General features: G+C 44.4%; 1 protein-coding gene across 21 annotated transcripts in view; it reads right to left on the bottom strand.

Annotated features, from left to right (window-relative positions):
* The window catches only part of AFDN (afadin, adherens junction formation factor), a 205,062-nt gene that overhangs the window by 45,618 nt on the left and 138,161 nt on the right, over positions 1–21,283 (bottom strand). For 15 of the 21 annotated variants that reach the window (XM_029049191.2, XM_029049203.2, XM_029049210.2 and 12 more), the window contains 9 exons: positions 19,503–19,564; positions 18,446–18,651; positions 16,333–16,353; positions 15,394–15,539; positions 13,630–13,724; positions 11,091–11,356; positions 5,437–5,580; positions 3,383–3,581; positions 748–851 (listed from right to left, as the gene is read on the bottom strand). In XM_029049191.2, the coding sequence (XP_028905024.1) occupies positions 748–851; positions 3,383–3,581; positions 5,437–5,580; positions 11,091–11,356; positions 13,630–13,724; positions 15,394–15,539; positions 16,333–16,353; positions 18,446–18,651; positions 19,503–19,564 (1,243 nt within the window). The remainder of the gene's footprint in view (positions 1–747; positions 852–3,382; positions 3,582–5,436; positions 5,581–11,090; positions 11,357–13,629; positions 13,725–15,393; positions 15,540–16,332; positions 16,354–18,445; positions 18,652–19,502; positions 19,565–21,283) is intronic. The other 6 variants (XM_029049196.2, XM_029049207.2, XM_029049205.2 and 3 more) reach the window with 1 other exon arrangement.

The following is a 21,283-nucleotide window of genomic DNA, read 5'->3' as shown; positions in this document are numbered from 1 at the left end:
TTTCATAATTTTGTCACTGGTTATTTAAAATTGACTTTTAAACAGAAAACATCAGTGCACCATTAATAGTCCTTTCATTCCAAGTTTAATTCAGAAAAATCACAATTATTCCCTCAAAAAAATAAAGGGCTTGTTTTTGACAAGACATTCAAGTAATGTTTAAGGATTTTTTTTCCCTTATACAACTGAAAATATTTTTTGGACTTTTTAGCATTTGAAAAGCTAATAGGATTTGGAAATAGGCAAAGTTAAAGTTTAAAAAGTAGCTAGTTCACAAATACAATTGTTTTGTGATTGTGACCCTTTGCCTCAGCTAAAAGTTAAGGCGGATATTTGTTTTATTTTGACACTTGCACAACTTTTTTTCTAGGACTGACCTGGAATTTCAACTCACTGATTAAGAATCCAAGTCAGAACTAAGTTAAAGGAAATCATGAAAGTGTCAGTATAGGGATATAGGTCAAAACACATTAAAAAATGAAGTTTTATTAGAGACATATTTGCACTTTAGTGCAATGCTTCAAAGAATACAGCAAAGTGAAGACTATAAGAGGACAATGTCAAAGACTATTTGAGAAAAGGTTTACTGTTTAATGACACTCAAGGATAACATAACCCATTCCCCATGTAAAGGATTTTGATTGCAAAATCATGGGGTAAGAAAAATTATTTCCAATAAGTGGTCCAATCCAATGAAGTACATTTTCATTTTCATAACCAAACACACACACGCACCCACACTCTTACCAGCTCGGTGTTGTCACGCATAAGGTGGCTTTCATAATCTGCACCTTCAAAATATATTGTCCAGGTGCCTGGGGATCGGGGATGAGGATTTAGCCTACAAAAGCCTATTGAGGGAGGAAAAAAAAAAAAAAAAACCCACCAAAATATGAGCCAAAGCATTATAGGCAGAAGCAAAAAGAGATGATGTGTTGGAGTAATAGGATGTATAAATGATTTGAGAGATCCATAAATTCAAAAAAAAAGACTGAATGTATTGTCCCCGATCATCTAATTTTCTTGGACAAGGAAAATTAGAAATAAAATCCAACTATTAAGTTACATACGTACGATGTTCAAAAATTACTTTCTTCAGCCAAACGATCTGGGTGATGTGCAACTAAGAAGTAAATATTTGTAGCATACTAATAATCTTTAATTAAAGGCTTAATTCATGTTAAAAAGGCTTAGTTATTTATTTACCAGCAGATAAACCATACTTTATTTCCCCACTGGAAGCTAAAATGAAATTCTGGCAAGTACAAAAACTGTTATTTCCACATTTTTTCCCTCTGTTGACTCCTCGTTACAAGTCTTACACAATGTAAATACAATTGAGGTTTACAATCTTAAGGTTTACAAGTTTAAAAGGCCATGACATGGAGAAGTCTTGTCCCTTTTTGTTCTTTTCTATCACGTCATTATACTGTGAGGAGCAAAAAGAGGAATGCAAACCACAAGTAGGTGACTGCCCTTCAGCCCATTTGGAGAATTGGATAATTCTAAACAGTATTACAAAATAAATACTCAAATCTCCGTAAAAGCTCCAGGCAAAAATGAGGCTAGAATACACGTGCCAATTTCCATATGTTCTTATACCGGGGAACTGATGGGGCAATCCTGAAGAATTTCTCATTAGGCTAGCCAAAATCTCACGATTGCCATTGGCCATAATTTCCATGCCAGGCTACCCATTTTTCCTGATGTGGCATTCAACCAAAACTGGCACGACAGATCATTGCAAGTGGTCAGAGAATTGTTTTTTTTCCCTTGTTAAAGGTAAAGGACTGATAAAACCACGTGTTTTTTTGGGTGGTTTTGCATACCGAATTGTACTTTCCAAGCGCTCAGTACAATGCTCTGTACACAGTAAGTGCTCAATAAATACGACTGAAAGACTACGCTTCCCTTCATTCAATAGCTGCTGAAGGTCCAGTGAAAAGATCAGAGCTCTGGCAATCAGGGGACCTGCGTTGTAGTCCTCGCTTGTCAAGGAGGGGAAATCTTGAAGCGGTAAAAAGTTTCTGAATGAAGAACCAGGTAGGGCGTATCACAATATGGACAGGCCCTACAGAAACCTTGGAAAATAGCCGGCTAGCTCGGAGGCTGACAATCACAGTGGCGACCAGGTCAACTAGCTGTCTGCTGGAATATTTTTATTTTAACAGGCTCACGCGTCACGTGTCACGTGTCAAGCACTGTCCCCAGTGCTGGGGGAGATAAAAGTTCATGAGGCCAGATACAGTTCCTGTCCCCGATGGGGCTCGTGGTCACGTAGGAGGGAGACTAGGTAGTGAATTCCCATTTTGCAGGTGAGGAAACTGAGGCACAGAGAAGTGAAGTAACTTGCCCAAGGTTACACAACAGACGAGCAGCCGAGCTGAGCTTAGAACCCAGGTCCTCTGGGTCCCAGGTCCGTATTTTCTCCGCTAGGTCACAATGCTTTCCTGTGCTACCACACCGTGCTTCAACAGTTTTAGGGCTAAAAGGATCCCACAAGAAGAAACCCCTTGCGGGTGGGCAACACGTCCCTGCTTGCCCATTGCAGGGAGTGGAAACCGATGAGAGAGGAGGGGAAATGATGCAGACCTTGGTCAACAGAATCAATTCCTTTATTCATGGTCTTGGCCCTGAAGACTCAGTACCGGGGCTCTTCCTTGGCTCTTCATGGGAGACAACAGCATGAATATTTATTGAGCAACTACCCTGTGCAAAGCACTGCACACAGCACTGGCCCACGGGGCTTATTTTAAGAACAAGGGAGGAGAGGGATCTGGTGACAGACACAAAAGGAAAGTTCGAAATGATAAACTCATTCAATACCTTAGTGATAGCCACAGAAGGCAAGATCAAAATGATCAAATGATTTTAAAACCAGCATGGCTTTAAAATCACGGGAAAGAGCACGCGACTGGGACTCAGATGGATCTGGGTTCTAATCCCTATGCCGCCGCTTGTCTGCTGTGTGACCTTGGGCGAGTCACTGAACATCTCTGTACTTCAGTTACCTCATCTGTAAAATGGGGATCAACACTTTGAGCCCCACGAGGGACACGAACTGTGTCCAACCTGGATACCCTGTATCTACCCCAGTGCTGAGGACAGTGCCTGGCACATAGATTGACAAATATCATTAAAAACGACCATTTTATCAGAAGAGCATGCAGACTGTGTTATGCAAATATACATCAGAAACATACATAGAAATCGTGTAATTTTACATGGAGGAGATCAGTAAGAGGTCTGAAGAATAAAGCACAATGACCAGACACACACTGTATTTTGGACATCAACTGTAAATTCATATTTACTCCTGAAAATACACTTGGAATAAAAAAGCACCACACAGTGCATATAAAAACGCTGAGGGTGCACTTACCTCTCTGACACAGTGGATCTAAAAATTCCTGCAAACCACTTGGAATGTTTCTGACAACGTCACAGGAGTATCCATCTTCCGGCAAAAGGAACGGAAGCTGTAAATCAGGATCCTCTTCCAATTGAACTTCTCGCCCGTCGCTGCGGGCTAACTCGTCAGCCGTATTTTCGGCTACGGCTACCACGTTTTCGATCAGATCCTGGGCAGAGGCAAAAACAGAAAATTGGGCAGATGCTGAAGCGGGGATCGGCAACCTCGAGCTCCGAGCCAGAGTTGGCTCATGTGGTTCTTGAGCGTGGGCGCCCACTCTGAAGCAGGCCATTTAGCTTTACCTTTACAGATTTCTGGGCAGGAAATGGATGCGATAATGGGCACCCTTTTTTTCATTCGTTCGTATTTATGGATCGCTTATTTTGTACAGAGCACCGTAATCATTATTATGGTATCTGTTACGCGCTTACTATGTGCCCGGCACTGTACTAAGCGCTAGGGTGAATACAGCAAATCGGGTTGGACACAGTCACTGTCTCACATAGGGCTCACAGTCTCAATCTCCATTTTACAGATGAGGTAACCAAGGCACAGAGAAGTGAAGTGACTTGCTCAAGGTCACACAGCAACAGATGGCAGAGCTGGGATTAGAACCCAATGACCTTTTGACTCTTAGTGCTTGGGAGAATACAATACAACAGTAAACAGACACAGTCACTGTCCATAACAGCTTAGGCACCCTCCTCCCTCCCAAATGACCCAGGAATAAGCTTTCTCTCTCTCCTGCTTTTCCTTCCAAGTTTTTATTTCCTCCTCTTCTTTCACCCTCCTCCCCCTTCTGCTTACATTTTATGATGGGTTCTTTGTAATTTACTTATTTCTATATGTCTTCCCCTCTAGACTGTAAGGTCGTTGTTGGTAGGGAACTTGTCTACCCTACTTGTCTGTTGGTAGGGAACTGTTATGCTACACTCCCGAGTGCCTAGAACAATGTTATGCACATGGTAAATAATAAACACAAATGATTGAACCCAACCGCTCCCAGGTTTCTTTTTGTTTGATTCTTCTATGTGAAAAGAGTTCTAAAGCAATGGCTTGGATTTCAAAGACAAAATTAGGAAACAAAAATTCAGGGGGTCCATAAAAGGAAAATTTTCAAAAGTACACAAAATTTGGCTTCAAACTCGGTTCTCATAGGAAGTAAATTCCTGATGTATCTTGCACTACGGAACAAGGCCCGCTCATCCTGACCAATGCTGTGCAGATTGTGCACTACAGTATCTTCCGACATCGCGCTGCACTCCAGCCGGATCTGCATGCGTGTGTGGTAGAAAGAACAACCCTAACTCCTTAACAGCTTATTGTCCAAAATGTACAGTGAAATCAGGTGTCGCGAAAGAAATGAATGCACGGTATACTTGAAAACACAGCAAACTGAAGAGATCTTTTTTGCTTGTAATTTTGAGGAAAATGAAATTTAAGATTATATCACTCAAAAATAAAAATGACCTCTCTCTAAACTTGATGAAATATATAAACGAGGCTCATCTAGTATTAGTAAATATCATGCTTTTTAAAATCCTGCACTTACCGCGACATCACTCTGAGGCGTCAACAAGGTAAAGGAAAATCAGTGCACTCAATACTGTACTTGTTTGGAACTGTGGCGGAGGATGAACTTTGTCGGCATATTCCGGGACCTAATACAGTGTCTGGCACATAGTAAGCGCTTAACAAATACCATAATTATTATTATTATATTCAACCCTATTCCTAATTCTTATAAATCTGAACCTACCGCCTTTGACTTTAGCAATCATACCCGCACAGAAATGGATAGTCTAGTATCACTAAACCAAACATTTCACGAACAAGTTTCAATTAATCAATCAACGGAATTTTTTGAGCACTTACTATGTGTAGAGCATTATATTAAGGGCCTGGGAGAGTGCAATACAACAGAGTTTAGAAACACATTCCCTGGGCACAACAAGCTTCGAGTCTTCTTTTCTTCTCTAGAGAATAGTTTAAGCTTTGACGAAAAGTTGCTGAGGTGAACTTACTGTTGGGATAAAAGGTTCATCGGGTGCACAGTGGTAATTTTGTAATAAGGCTTGCAGCTGGAGTGAATTAAGCTTGAAGCAGGTACTGTTAATATTTGGAATGTCGTCAGGAGAATACTTATCCATGGTAAGAAGTGTTGTTGCCTAGAAAAAGTCAAAAGAATATATTTTATTACTCCAGCTTAAAACTATATCATTAAGTACTACTTTTGGGGTTCATTTCTAAACAATTGCTTTTTCATAGGTGGAATAATCGGCTCAATAGCACACAAAAACGCAGAACGGGCTGAAGCCCGTTTCTGCTCTAACACCAACCTACTCGCTGTACCTCGATCTAGTCTGTCTCGCCGGTGACCTTTGACTCCCAAAGCCTTGCCTTGGCCTGCCTTCCCTTCCCCTCCATTTATGACAGACCAGCACTCTCCTTACCTTCAAAACCAACATAAAATCAAATCTCCAAGAAGCCATCCTTAACTAAGCCCTCATTTCTCCTACTCCCTTCTCCCTTTTGCATTCGGACCTATATCGTTTGATAGTCTTGATATCCTATATCCTTCGATAGCACTTGATAGTCACACTACGCTCAGACCCACAGCACTTTATGTACCTATCCCGGGATTTATCTTAATGCCTGTTTTCCACGCTCGACAGGAAGCCCCTGTGCGGGCAGGGAATGTGTCTTCCCACTCTGCTTTTTAGTACTCTCCCCAATTCTTAATACAGCCCTCTGCACACAGTAAGCGTCCGATAAATACCACTGAAGGATGGATTAATGCACATTTCTTGCCGAACTTCAGCTTGACCGGTGTTAGGGAATTAAGGACTGATCAACTGACAACTGAGACAGTTTGGATACTGGTGCCGCGAGGTTGGAAGAAACAAACTGTCCACATGCACATGGCACTGGGGACACTGAGTCAACCAGGCCATCATGAGTATATACTGAGTGTTTACTGTGTGCAGACCACTGTACTAAACACTTGGAAGAGGACAATACAATTGGTATAGATCATCCCTGCCCTCAAGGAGCTCAGATGCTTAGAGGGGAAGGCAGACTTGAAAAAAAAATTCCAGATGAGGGGAATGGCAGACTATAAGAATTTTACATGAATGCTGAGGGACCGGGAGTGGGATAACTACCAAGAGCTTAAAGGGTAACATCAAGTCCGTAACTTTATGATTGTCCTCTAGCCTGTAAGCTCCCTGTGGGAAAGGACGGTTTCTACCAATTCTGTGGACCCAGCACTTAGAAGAGTGATCTGCACACAGTAAGCACTCAATACACACTGCTTATAGAGCCAAGGGTAGAGGTGATGCAGAAAAGAGGGTAGATAGGAGAAATGAGAGCCTAGTCGGATACCAGCATCTTGGAGATGCGATTTTAGTAAGGCTTTGGTTGTGGGTAGAGTGGTGGTCTGTTGGAAACCAAGTAGGAGAGAGTTCCAGATCAGACGGAAGCAGTATGGCCTTGTAGAAAGAACAGAGGCCTGGGAGTCGGAGGACCTGGGTCCTAATCTCGGCTCTGCCACTTGCCCTGGGCAAGTCACTTCATTTCTCCGTGCCCCAGTTCATCGATAAAATGGGGACTGAATCCTATTCCCTCCTAGGCAGACTGAGAGCACCGGGTGGGATAGGGACTGTGTCCAATCTGATTATCCTGAATCTACTCCAGCCCTTTGTATGATGTTTGGCACATAGAAAGCACTTAACAGGGGCCTTAATAATAATGATAAAGACGTAGGCACGGAGTCTGCAGTGAGATAGACGGGACTGATGTAGAGAAAAGAGGTTGGCATTTGAGGGGTTTAAGTCTGCAGGTTGGATTGTAGTAGAAAATCAGCAAGGCAAGGGGGAAGAGCTGGTTAAGTGCCTTACAGCTACCGTTGGTAAGAAGTCGCTGTCTGATGTGGAAGTGGACGGGTGACCACTGTTGGGGAATTTTGAGAGTGGGGAGATAGGGAATGAACATGTTTTCAGACAAATGATCTAGGCAGCAGAAGGAAGAAAGGACCGGAGGAAGCCGGGAGGTCAGTGAGGAGGCTGATGCAGAAGTCAAGGTGGGAAGTAAGTGCTTGGTTCAGCGGGGTAGCAGTCTAGAGGGAAAGGAAAGGGTCGATTGTAGAGATGCTGTGAAGGTAAAAAGGACAGGATTTGGTTTCAGACCAAATACACTGGTTGAATGAGAGAGATGAGTCGAGGATAATGCCGAGGTTACGGACTTGTGAGACAGGGAGGGTGGCGGTGTTGCCTACAGTGATGGGAAAGTCTCAGGAGGACGAGGTTTAAGCGGGAAGATGAGAAGTGCTGTTTATGACAGGTAGAGTTCGAGGAGTGAGCGGGACATCCAGGGAGAGATTTCCTGAAGGCAAGAGGAAATGTAAGACTGCAGAGGAGAGAGATTAGGGTTGGAGAGGTAGATTTAGCAGTCATCCACATAGAGATGGTAGTTGAAGCCACGGGAGTGAAAGAGGTCTTCAAGGGAGTGGGTGTAGAAGGAGAATAGAATGGAACTGAGCCTTGAAGGATCCCCCTGCCCCCGCCAGACCCCAACCCCCCAAACACACACAGTTACGGGGCGGAAGGAAGAAGAGGAGCCCATGAAAGAGACTGAGAAGAAGCGGCCAGAGAGATAGGAGGAAAACCTGGAATGGAGGACAGTAGATGCAATCCTTATTTCCTCTGCTATTTTCCCTCTTTTTCCCCATCCCTTGCCAAAGACCCCCTCCCCCCCCAAAATGTTCCATACCAAGTTCACTCCCACATTTAAAATGTAAAGTCAGCAAGCACCCCTATGTCCATTACATTTACATCATTCCCTGGTTTTAAAATTATATACTCATATGGAAATATGATTTACAGGTCTCCGAATCTAATTTATTACCAGGAAATGACTTAAGTACTGGGAAGAATTGGCTAACAGGACACATCTGTTACATCTGGTAGAGGTTTTCAGATATACCTTATAGACGTATACATTAGAAAATCATTACATAGGGGATTGAAAAATTCCCGCGATAAAACAGGGTTAGTGATTTTGACTGTTTTCACAAGATAAATTTAATTGTCATTGGAAAGAATTCTGAAATGTCAGTTTAATGATTTCATTTTTCAGGAGGCTGACCATATTTCTGGGAAGTATGGAAGCAGCAAAGCGTAGTGGATAGAACACGGGCCTGGGAGTCAGAAGGTCAAGGCTTCTAATCCGACTTTGCCACTTGTCTGCTGCGTGACCTTGGGAAAGTCACTTCACACCTCTGTGTCTTAGTTACCTCATCTGTAAAATGGGGATTGAGACTGTGGGACAGGGACTGTGTCCAACCCAACTTACTTGTATCTACTCCAGTGCTTAGTACAGTGCCTGGCACATAATAATAATGATGTCATTTGTTAAGTGCTTACTATGTGCCAAGCACTGTAGTAAGTGCTTAACAAATATTATCATTATTATTATTATTATTACCACCCCCTGGGCAGCATCCCAAACTTGAAGGGTCACTTCTTCTCTCCTGGCCCTCTGAGAGAGATACAAGTCCAAGACTACAATTCCTCAAACGCTGAGGAACCTGAACTGAAAATGAACTAGGGATGCTTTAAATCAAATGAGAAAATCCAAGAATGGGTTAGGTAAGAAAGAGCAGCTAGGGGTGGAGGAAGATTGGCGGACTAATTTAATCAAAGCACACTCGATTCCAAGATCTTTATCTAATTTTTGAAAATTGCCCGAGTCAGCTTTAAAAAATCCAGGACCATTTCCATCAGTCTGGGTCTTACAGTCAGCCCATGTTAAAAACAACCAGATACACTCACACTTTTCAACAAATTCCAAACCTCAAAAATATGATTATTTTAGGTCAGAGTTTAGCGCTGGGGCAGAAAGAAGGTTGAACACAGTCCATGTCGCGCATGGAGCTCACATTCTTAATCCCCATAATACGGATGAAGGAACTGAGGCCCAGGGGAGGAAAGTGGTTTGCCCAGGTTTATACAGCAGGCAAGTTTTTTTTTTGTTACAGTGTGTTATTTTTATATTGTACTCTCCCAAGTGCTTAGTATAGTGCTCTGCACACAGGAAGCACTCAATAAATACAACTGCCTGAAAGACTCTTTTCTGAGCGTTTAACTTGGGACTGCCAGCAAGCACAGCAACATTTTCAGAGGGTAAAGCAAGGGAACCCTTGCTTTAATATTATATATTATAATATTGATAATAATAATAATAATGCTATTTGTTAAGCACTTTCTATGTGATAGGCACTTAACTAATCTCCACCTCTCCTTGGGGCCAGGGATCATGTCTACTCTGTTATACTGTACTCTCCCAAGGGCTCAGTACAGTGCTCTGCACACAGTAAGTGCTCAATAAATACCAACGCTCGACTGAAGACAAAGACAACTGTTTTTGAAACTCAGTTCCCCTTGATCCAATAAGTCTGGTTCAGAAAGGAAGGAAGGATGCACGGTGAAGACATTTCTGAGTTGAGAAACTTGAGTGGAAAATTGGCTGACCCTAGTCAGATTCCCCAGCAAGAGCCCGGGGAACTGGGCATTCTTCGAAGCGGTGGTGGATGAAGTGTGTTTCGCATAGGTACATGTGGCTTTGGGGTTGGGGGAGGGCGCTGTGTTAAGGGGATGGACTAAGAAAAGTCCAGGAACAATCTCCGCCAAACACCAAATCAATCCATCAATCAACCAAAGAGGCAAATACTACTCATTGGGAATTCTTACTTTCACTCTTACATCCAGGTATTTCACATAGTGAGTGGAACAAGAGAGAAACAGCAGCATGGCCTAGAAGAAAGAGCACAGACCCAGAGAGTCGGAGGAACTGGGTTCTATTCCTGGCTCTGCCATATTCCCGCTGGGTGACCTTGGGCCAGTCACTTCATCGTCATCATCATAATAATAATAATGATTACGGTATTTGTTAAGCTCTTGCTATGTGCCAGGCATTGTACTAAGGGCTGGGGTGAATACAAACAATCAGATTGTACACAGTCCCTGTCCCACGTGCGGCTCACAATCTCAATCCCCATTTCGCAGATGAGGTAAGGGAGGCACCCAGAAGTGAAATGACTTGCCCATTGTCACACAGCCGACAAGTGGCCCAGCCGGGATTAGAACCCATGACCTTCTGATTCCCAGGCCCACGTACTATCCGATAGGCCACGCCGCTTCTCTGCGTTGCGTCTTCGTGCCTCAGTTTCTATACCTGTTCTTCCTCTAATTTAGACAGCGAAATCTCAAATGGGCCAGGCACTGGGTTTGACCTGATTATTTCTGTATCTAACCCGACGCTAAGTACACTGCCTGGCACAGAATAAGTAGAATAATTATAATAATAATAATTATGATATTTGTTAAGCATGTTCTATGTGACAGGCACTTAACTAAGCGCTGGGGAAAATACAAGCAAATCGGTTTGGACACGGTCCCTGTCCCACGTGGGGCTCTCAATCTCAATTGCCATTTTGCCGATGAGGTAACTGAGGCAAAGAAGAGTGAAGTGATTGTTCGTGGGCACACCGCACACGTGTCCCAGCCGGGATTAGAACCCATGACCTTCTGACTCCCAGGCCCGTGCTCTATCCACTACACCATAATGATTAATGATTACCGTTAAAAAAACACAACCAACAGAACAACCCAAACCAGACCTGCACTATCCTGCTAAGATGGCAGTCGGCAGCGAGTTCGAGGCCCTGCTTTTCCGCCCAGGCTTCGATGTGTCCCAGCTGCTGACGGATGATGGCGCCCCAGTAGTGTGAGCACAGCCCCGAATCTGGATCCGTCACCAGCCTGTTGAACAGCCACATGTTGATGAAGTGGAAGAGCTGGGAGAACAGTTGGATCGTCAGGGCGGCATTCACTCGGCATCGCCGCAACAAGGACATGGCCCCGCTGAGGGTGTGCAAGACGTCGTCTGGGGAGGAGGAACCAAGACAGAAAAGACCAATGAGACGCCGCCAAGGGGGTTGGTTGGCAAGGACTTCAAAGCTTGAGGTTTAAAAGGCGATCAGACTGTAGGTGCACAGGTTTCTCCGGGCCCTGTCCCCTCTTTCCTCAGGATCATCGGATGCGGGGTGAATCTGTCCCCCAAGCCCGTAACCTCAATCCTGCATGCTGGTTTCAGGCATGGAATGTGCCTACTAATTCTGCTGTATTATACTTCCCCAAGCGCTCAGTACAGAGCTCAAGAAATGTAATGGATTGATATTCTTCATTTAAATCTTTTCAAGTTCTTATCTTAGCCATGCCAAGAGCAACTACTAGCTGGCAATAAGACAGGTATCCCAGCCTTTCCACTCTGATGGGAAGAGATGGAAAAGTCATTCAATCGTATTGATTGAGCTCTTACTCCGTGCAGAGCACTGTACTAAGCGCTTGGGGGAGGGTACAATGCAACAGTAAACAGACGCCTTCTCCGCCCACATGAATGACGGTCTGCCTCACGACCCAATTTTCCAGCCCCGCCGGCCACTAGCTAAGTCCAAGTGGGGTCTGACTCCAAATCAAAATGGACGCCGGAGAGTGTTCGGGTTCTGAATCTCTCTCAAACCAGTCTTTTGTCTGAGAGCCGATCCGGACTTCTGGGGTGGCCCCAGGAAGTCCCTGAGAATATCTAGGAGCCGACCTTCACGGCCCTTTCTCACGGGGCTGGAACTAAATCAATCTCCTGGTGTTGGGTGTCACTTCTAGAGGAAAAGGGGCCATTGGCTTTTCTCAAGTCTTTTTTGTGACAGACTACGCCGGAGAACCTCCATCCATAGCAGAAGCTCCACAACCCCATGCTATTACGGGGAATCCAAATCCCGCTCCACAGAGAGGAAACCCGCAAGCAGTTAGGCTGGGAGTTGAATGGGATCCTCCCTACAACCTATGTGATTAACTCACTGCTCTCGGGAATCACATCGAGCTCTTCTTGGTGCCAGATATCCCTCTCCAGGGGAGCCTTAGGCTAAGACTGGGGGGGAAGGATGGGGCACCGCACACCTCAAAGCCTCTGCCAGCGATGTACCCGTATCCTGCCTCGGAGCTGCAGCAGAAAGCTGGGCTCCACCTGGTCAATCGCTGCCAGGTCGGGGCCGGGGAAGGAGAGAAACAGAGAGGGAGAAAGGAGTGAAGGGCAGGATATCCAGCCACAGGCAACGCTCACAACTATGGGTAACCCACCTGGGGCCCTCTCCTTGACTCCCCATCCTGCCTTGAGTTGCCACACGGCACGACGATGCCATCGCGTCACGAGACATCACCTTTGACGTCGGGGCCATAAACTGTATGATTGGCTGTCTGCACAGCAACGGCACAGAGGATTCCTTTTCTTTGGTTCTCTGCACTAGGTGAAAAGTGCTACAAATATCTTCATCTACTCAGTCTCCTTTGTATTCCAAGAAGATAGCACTCATCGGCAAATTCACCTACGAACACCGTGTGTGACCGAAAAGGCCAACATGGCACCGACAGGCCCGGTCACTCTGTGCACACAAAGAGGCAGTCACCCCTTGTTCTGTTGCCATGTTATAGGCTTAAGGGGCCTGGCGTTGTTTTCTCTTTTGCCTTCCTGCTTTTTCTCATACCCTGCATGTGCCCAGTAAATCAACTTATCAGACTGACTCAGAGTGGTATTTTGAACTAGCTATTATGCTGGGTCAGAAAGCCATCAATATAATACACTGCAAAATCTGAACGGAAAAATGTGACGGTTTGAACGAAATCATCAAACGTATCAATTTTAGCTGGTAACGAGAAAATTAAGTTCTTGCTAACGATGTTCATTTTTCAAAACAAACTGTATATCAGAGGAGTTACTATGTTCAAAGGTCGAGTTCCACTTGGAGTTTTCCAACCTTATCGATACGATCCTTCCATATTCTGAAGAGAGTTTAAGTCGAGCTCTAAGGTGTGCAGAGAGACCGTGATGACATTACAAATACAAGTAGATTTTAATTCATGAGACCGTTTCCCCTCATAACCCTATGGGACTGAATTAAATGTCTTTCAAAAAATGAGTGCGCAAATATTTTAAATTCAACGCAATTTAAATCCAAGTCGCACTTACGTAAGACGCCTCATTCATTTTTAAGACATAAACTGCTCACACGTGACTTAACATCAACGTTTAGATTAGGGTGGGGGACCGGAGGGAGGAGGGGTGATGAGTGGGTTTGAAATATGAGCAAGTTGGAATATTCTAACCTATTTTTGGCCTTTGCGGGCTGTTTTCTTCGGGGTCGTCCAGAAAGGCGGGCATGTAGTTATTAAGCTCTGATTGAAGACATTGAACCAAGTACCTGAAAAATAGTGACAAACTTCGGTTCTGTAACTGCGAAGAAATACATGAAATGCTTTAATGTTTAATTCGTACATACGACCGATGGCATTGATTGAGCACTTACTGTGCGCAGAGCACTGCACTAGGCCCTTGGGAGAGTACAAGAGGACAGAGTTGGTAGACATAGTCCATGCCCATATGGAGCTTAAAATCAGTTCCTTATTCAGACTTATTGATAGTTTACTCTTGCACGTTCACTTTCTTCCCCGCCGCATGTTATTCAGAGTGCTACTACCCTTTATAAATATTTTATACGTCTGTCTGCAACTCCTTAGAGGCAGAGAACTTGCCTTTTGCGCCTACTGACCTGCCACAGATGAACAATCAATGGTATTTATTGTAGGCAGAGCACTATCTCAAGTGCTTGGAAATGAGACGCTGAAATAAAATCACAAATAAGGGAAATGGCAGAATATGTACATGAGAGCTATGAGGCTGGGGGGAATATAAAGCCGTCTGTTGGATATCAAACGGGAAGGGAGTTCCAGCCAGCAGGAGGACACGGATAAGGGGTCATCAGCGAGTCAAACAACAAGACTGAGGTACAGCGAGTAGGTGGGCATCAGGGGAGCAGAGCGTGTGGGCTGGGTTATAGCAACGGATCATTAGGTACGGTAGAAGGGAGAGAGTCGATTGAGCGCCTTAACGCCGATGGTAGGGTGTTGCTTGGTGGGGAGATGGATGGGCTACTGCTGGAGGTTTTTGAGGATTGGGAAGGTGTAGATTGATTTTTAATTTTTTTTTTTAGAAAAATGATCCGGCAGCGTGGCTCAGTGGAAAGAGTCTGGGCATGGGTTCGAATCCAGGCTCTGCCACTTGTCAGCTGTGTGACTGTGGGCAAATCACAACTTCTCTGTGCCTCAGTTTCCTCATCTGCAAAATGGGGATGAAGACTGTGAGCCTCACGTGGGACAACCTGATTACCCTGTACCTACCCCAGCGCTTAGAACAGTGCTGTGCACGTAGTAAGCGCTTAACAAATACCAACATTATTATTATTATCCGGGCAGCAGAGTGAGGCGAGGCCTGGAGAGGGGAGAGAGAAGAGGCGGGGGAGTTTAGCGAGGAGGCTGATGCAGTCGTCAAGGAAGGATACCATGGGTTCTAACCCCGGCTCTGCCACTTGTCTGCTCTGTGACCTTGGGCAAGTCACTTCACTTCTCTGGGCCTCGGTTACCTCAGTTGTAAAATGGGGACTGAGACGGTGAGCCCCGTGGGGGCCAGGGACTGTCTCTCACCCGATGTGACTGTATCCACCCCAGAGCTTAGTACAGTGCTTGGCACGTAGTAAGTGCTTAACAGATGCTATTATTTTTACAAGCGCTTGAACGTAGCAGTTTGGATGGAGAGGAAGGGGTGGATTGTAGAGAGGTTGTGAAGGTGCGTACAACCACTGAGTACAGTGCATCACACAGAGTAGATTCTCAATAAATACTATTAGCAGTTCTGCTACTAGTAGTATTTTTAAATAGAAAGACAGAATTTTTGCAGGTTACTATATATATGAGCCAAAATTATGGAAGTTAAAGGTCCTTATCGCCCCCCATGTCCCCCTCCAAAAAAAACCAAAAATAAAACAACCCTCTCCCGAAATACCGTGTATAGGAAAAGATGATCTGGACCCTTACTTGAAGGCCATTTGAACCAAATGTGCCAGAACGTCCTGGGCATCCAACGTAATTCGGCTGAGGTCTCGGTCCTGCTTAATGAAGTTGAGGAGTTCGGATGCATTTGCCATCCAGAAGGCAAGTGCTCCTGCAATATTCTTCTGTTTCTGTAAGGCGGAAGGAAAACCAGTCAACACCGAGGAGACGTGGCTTTCCTAGCCACGAGAAAGGAAGTGATTCTTTGAAAAAAGCTTCTGAAGATAGACCAGTACGTAGCCCATTTCCAATGTTAACTCAGATACCAGATATTTGCAAAGAATCGGGGGCGAATGCGGGAGGAGGATCGTGCCATCTGCAGCCACGCTTCTTTATAAGAAATCGCGTCTTTCAAATCCCGTGCACAGATCGGAACTTTCCGAACGGCGGCAGGCGTGCAGCGGCCAATGGGTTTTCGCAAGGGAGGGAGGGCGCCGGGCAGGGGCCGAGGCCTGCGGTGCCAAAATTTAGCTGGGTGCATTATCTGGTAATCTGCGTGTGCGTGCGCACGCACTGATCCGCCGTTCCCCGCGACCACCCTGATACTTTCGGTCCCTGGTTTCGAGACCAGGGAACTCAGGTATCAAGTACTGATCTATCTCACCGTCTCCCGACCGCATATGCCAGGCCAGGCAACCTCAGATGAGATCCAAAGGATAGGAACCAAAGATCAAAATAAAGGGAAGGAAAAAGAACTCGGTCATTTCATATCCACACTGAAGTGCATTAAGCAGAAATTATGGAATGCCGATCAAAGTTGCACAGTCAAAAAGGGATTTTAGTACTGCATGTTCCAGTTGCCGAATGAGTGTTATGAACTGTTTCAGTCCAGCTGTTGGGAGTATTGTATTTTGACATGGAAGCAGCATGAGAAACTCAGCTAAGCCAACAGAGCTAGGATCAGCTCCCAGCAGTATATCCTACCTGATCAACCTGGTCTACCTCCTGGAGAAAAACGGACGGAGGAAATCGAGCAGAACGAGAGAAAGAAACTTGTAAACAATCATGGTAGCTTTGGAAATCAAAACACTAACATGAAGGTACGACACACGTTTAATTAATCCAAACTGCAATTTCACCTGAGGCGGATGAGGAAGTACAGGACACACACGGTTTATTTTTAGACTTCCTACGTGCCGCCAGAACAATGAATTGAATCGCCATACTGAAGCAGTACTTGATGTCATTTCACATCTGGGAAGGGCATTAATGAGATAGTTCCTACACAAAAGATTCAGGAAGTATTATATCCTGAAGTTTAAATTCCAGCTATTCTGGAAGAATGCTCGACAGAGTGTTGACAAGTGTCAATACGTGCAGCAGGATTTTCAATTAAATTCCCCCCTTAAAACTTACATTATGGATTGGACAACTGTGAATGTCTCTCCCAGGGAAGGGCCGAGTAGGTAAGAATCAAATCAGTCACTTTACAAATGCACGTTGTCGAGTCAACGCAAAACACTGCCGCAATTTTCAAAAAAACTTTAGGGCAATATATTCAAATTGGTAATTACACATTTAGGGTGAATAATACTTTTGAAAATTCACCAAATGATTTCTCACTATCAGAAGACCAAACACAAAATTTGAAACTGAATTTTACTTTCTAACACAAATTCACTAGGTGGGGAGACTATCAAGAACATTTTTGATGAGAAGGGAAATGTTCAATTGCATTACAGACTGCTTATAATGCTTTCCACTTGGAAATGGACTTTGGAATGATGGGTGGAATGGGAACCAAACAAATACTTTGCTTTACCAAAGGACAAAATCAGATCTGCTTATGAAACATTGATGGAATGCCAAGATGATAGACAAAATTTAACACTTCCAGGAGATTCAGATCTAGAAATTTAGACCCATGAAACCCCAATTATGTACTTTACAATTTGATCATTAATTTCAAAACTAAAAAACCTAAGAAGCAATAGTTTCATTCTGCAAAATGGGATAACAATAATCAAAACCCATAAATAGAAGAAAGAAAAAAGAATAAAATCAAAGATGCTTTTTTTTCTGGAAACGAAAAGCATTTCAATAGAACTCATTTTCACAATGAACATTTCCGAAACTGCAACATGAATCCCTAATACGCATCTCAAAAAAGGAGCTGAATTAGAATAATTTTAAATGATTATGAAACGCCAAATTATTTGCAGAATCATCTCAAGATGCCATGATGTCAGATATAAAAGCATCGATGTCTACTTGAATAATAATCCGGAAGAAAAACACTGTGTTAGTTTTTCCAGGTTTAGTGGACTAAAAAGCAAAATCAGAACATCCGCACACTACCCGGTCTTCTCTGCGCTCCTATACCCATTTAGCATCTCCTCCCCCTTAAAATTGCGAGCGTGATGAATACTGGGCCCGTGCTATTGAAAAGGAGCTCAGTCACACAAAGAGTTCCTATTTTTGCCCGTAGTCAAAATTCTATTGAATAATGCCTTTTCACATGAATACTCTTCGCAGTTGTTTCCGATCTGCAAAATCCCTTTGAAAATGGTTATGGCTGCTTCAAACCACACAAGGGAAAAATGGTGAAACGTTCTTTCACCGGGCAATGAAAAACCTTCAAAATGTTTTCCAAATGTCCCTACAGTGAACATTGCATTGTCCAAAGGCCTCTCATAGATAAGCATTAACCAAAAACACACCGATTCATTCAATCGCATTTACTGAGCGCTTACTGTGTGTAAAGCACTGAACTCAACGCCTGATGACTCCCAACCCCTTAAAATTATTTTCCTTGGTCCCCGTTTTGGGAGAAAAATATATGAGCATTTTTCGATACTTTGGAAAAGTATCCCGTTCGATTTGGAGGAAACATCTCTCTTGCTATGAAAGGGCTAAAATTAACACTGGAAAAGGAATCCAAGTATGACTAGAAACGGCACCTGCTAGTTCTGGCGGCAAGTTCAGAATTCCACCATATCCCAACAGTAGCACAGAGCAGACTCAAAAGACATTAAGCTACCTGGATCGTGTGACTGTTTGAGTCAACCGAGAGGACTCTATCTGCGTGGAAACTCACCTGAATGACTCCTTCCATCATGCTCACCATCTTGTTGACTATGGCGATGACCTTGTGAGTTCGTTCCGTAGGGCTGATGTCAGGTTTGTATTGGCCTGACAGTACATACCGACTCGTCATGTACAGCACATACGTTGGGGAGAGTTTGAAATGGACTGTAGAGCTGTTCGTGTAATTTATTATGGCAGATAAAAATGAATCTTCGGCTGTGGGAAGAGAAAGGACAGAAAAGTCAAACGCTGAGGAGAATCGACAATGACGCTGGATTTCAGGTGTAGTTTTGCTTACGTACTGAGTGCCACAAAAGGACTAGGAAGGTGCGCTTTAAAACAAACAGTTTCCGCATCTGAAGATACCTACGAAGCAAAGAAACGTGGCACAACAAGTAACCGACTACCATTACCTGAAGGAGAAGAGAGTTTTAAACTTCAGAGCCCAATTTAAATCCTTTAAACCCCATCCACTCTTGATTTTCCACATCAACTAGCAGACTAGAAAGTCTGGAAAAGTGAAAGATGCCTCTCGCGGCGGCATGCTGTTCAGGGAACACACCTGAATGAGGAGGTTTCCCGCCTCCGTCAGATGGCTCTCTGGGGCAAATACAATCCCAGACTTCCTGTTGTTGATCAGGGTGAAGGGCGTATACCGCAGCACTTACCACAAAGCCTAGAAACCTCTTGGGTCCGGCCAGCCAGCGCGTTCTTGTTCTCTCGTTTTCTCTCTCTCTCTCACACAAACATACACACGGGCACAGAGAGTCTACACGCGCCTAACCCAGAGAATACCTCATCCTGCAATTAACCTGGGATGTTGTGATTGATTACGAAATTACAATCCAACAACATAACGCATAGCCTAATTCATCTGGGGTTAGGATACAATTAACCCCCACTACATGGTTCTATCCCAATTATATGTGGAAAAATTCAAGTCACTTTTTAGGTAGAGAGCAGAGAGTGGGAAAGAGGCGTTGGAAAGAAAATACAACGATGAAAAAGAAAGGTGTCACAACATGCAGGATCTTGAAAATGACAAGGAAACGTCATTGGTTACTTACAGCTTTCCCTAAATTCAATGCTTGCAGGTAATATCAATTCAGGCCCAGCAGCGTCCTGCGGTCTAAGGAAAGAAAGCGGATATTCACTAAAACAGTTCATGTGGCATAAAAGAATCCCATTGTCAGGTGATAGAGTTTTCTCCAACATATTTACGTTGGCCTGGCTAACCCGTCTGCTTTTCTGAAAGGGAGAAAAATGGTGAGAATGATATGTGTCACTTTTTACTTGTAAGCTATTCAGTAGCTTTGGAACAGAGAGGTGGGCTCTCTTGTAACCATCCTTAAGTTAACGGGTTCCCTTCCTAGGATGTATATCCCCAAGGCAACCGGTTACAAAATGGACCCTGACCATCATTCTCAATTATTGATGAGCAGCCCTTGCATCGTGTTCCAAAGGAGCCGCCCTGCACCTGCTCTAGCTTGGGCTCGGCTAATGACTAGCGGCCGCCATTAAGAGACCGATGCACGGGGAATGCAAACCCGACATCGGCGGAAAGCCAGCCGGAATAATTATCCCGGAGAATATAGACAGTGGGAGTTAAGGGGTGCTGGGAGAATGGGAATAGAAATACATTTCCAAAACCCAAAGGGAGGTTGTGGATTTGCCTGCTTACACAAAAGATTCTAACAGTGCAAATATGGAGAAAAGTAATCAGGGAGGAATGGTCCAGTTACTCAATTAATGAGTGACATTTGCTTATTTTTACATTTTTGTTAAGCACTCCCTATGTGTCAGGCATTGTACTAAAAGCTGGGGCAGAAGATAATCAGGTTAGACACAGTCCCTGTCCCACCTAGGGCTCACGTCTTAATCTGCATTTTACAGATGAGGTAACTAATTATGTGACTTGCCCATGGTCACACGGTAGGAAAGTGGGGAAGCCGGGTTCTTCCGACTCCCAGGCCCGTGTTCTATCCACTAGGCCACGCTACCGCTTTTTGCATGCTTTACTTTGTGCAGAGCACTGTATCGAGCACTCAGCAGAATATCACCTAAATATTCAAATATTGAGTTGCCTTGACTTGCTCCCTTTGCTCTTCCCCCTCCACACACGACTTATCTGTCATTTTATTTATTTATACTGATGCCTGCTTATTTGTATCGATGTCTCCCCCCCTTCTAGACTGTGAGCTCGTTATGGGCAGAGATTGTCACTATTGCTGCCCTGCACTTTCCAAAGTGCTCAATACGGTTATGCAATAAACACAATTGAATGAATGAATTATTGTACACAGGGCACTGAACTAAATACTGGGGAAAGTACAACAGCGTTTCTAGAAGCATTCCTGGCCCACAAGAAGGTTACCATCTGGGGGAAGAGACAGACATTAAAATAAATTCTGGCTATGTACATAAAGCTGGAGGGCTGAGGGAGGCAGGAAATATCAACCGCTTTGAGTGCTTCCTGCAGGTCATCTTGGAGTACTCATGGCTGCCCTTCCCACGTCTCTACCCAAACAGTAAGAAATGCACGGCCTGCTACCTAACCATTTTTCTACAAAAATGACCAGTCTGTGTTTCCCCACTGCTCAAGAACTTCCAGTAGTCGCCCATCCTGCTCCGCTGCAAACATAAACTCCTCGCCATGGACTCTAAGGCCCTCAATCACCTTCCCCGTCCTGCCTCGCCTCCCTGCTTTCCTCCTACAACCCAGCCTGCATACTTTGCTCCTCTTATGCTCCTCTGTACCTCCATCTCTTCTATCTCGCCGCCAACCTCTCGACCACATCCCGCCTCTGGCCTGGAACGCCTCCCTCTTCCTATCCGACAGCCCATCACT

This window comes from Ornithorhynchus anatinus, chromosome 21 (assembly GCF_004115215.2).
Source record: "Ornithorhynchus anatinus isolate Pmale09 chromosome 21, mOrnAna1.pri.v4, whole genome shotgun sequence".
Classification (NCBI taxonomy): domain Eukaryota; kingdom Metazoa; phylum Chordata; class Mammalia; order Monotremata; family Ornithorhynchidae; genus Ornithorhynchus; species Ornithorhynchus anatinus.
This window is presented reverse-complemented; position numbering and strand designations above follow the sequence as displayed.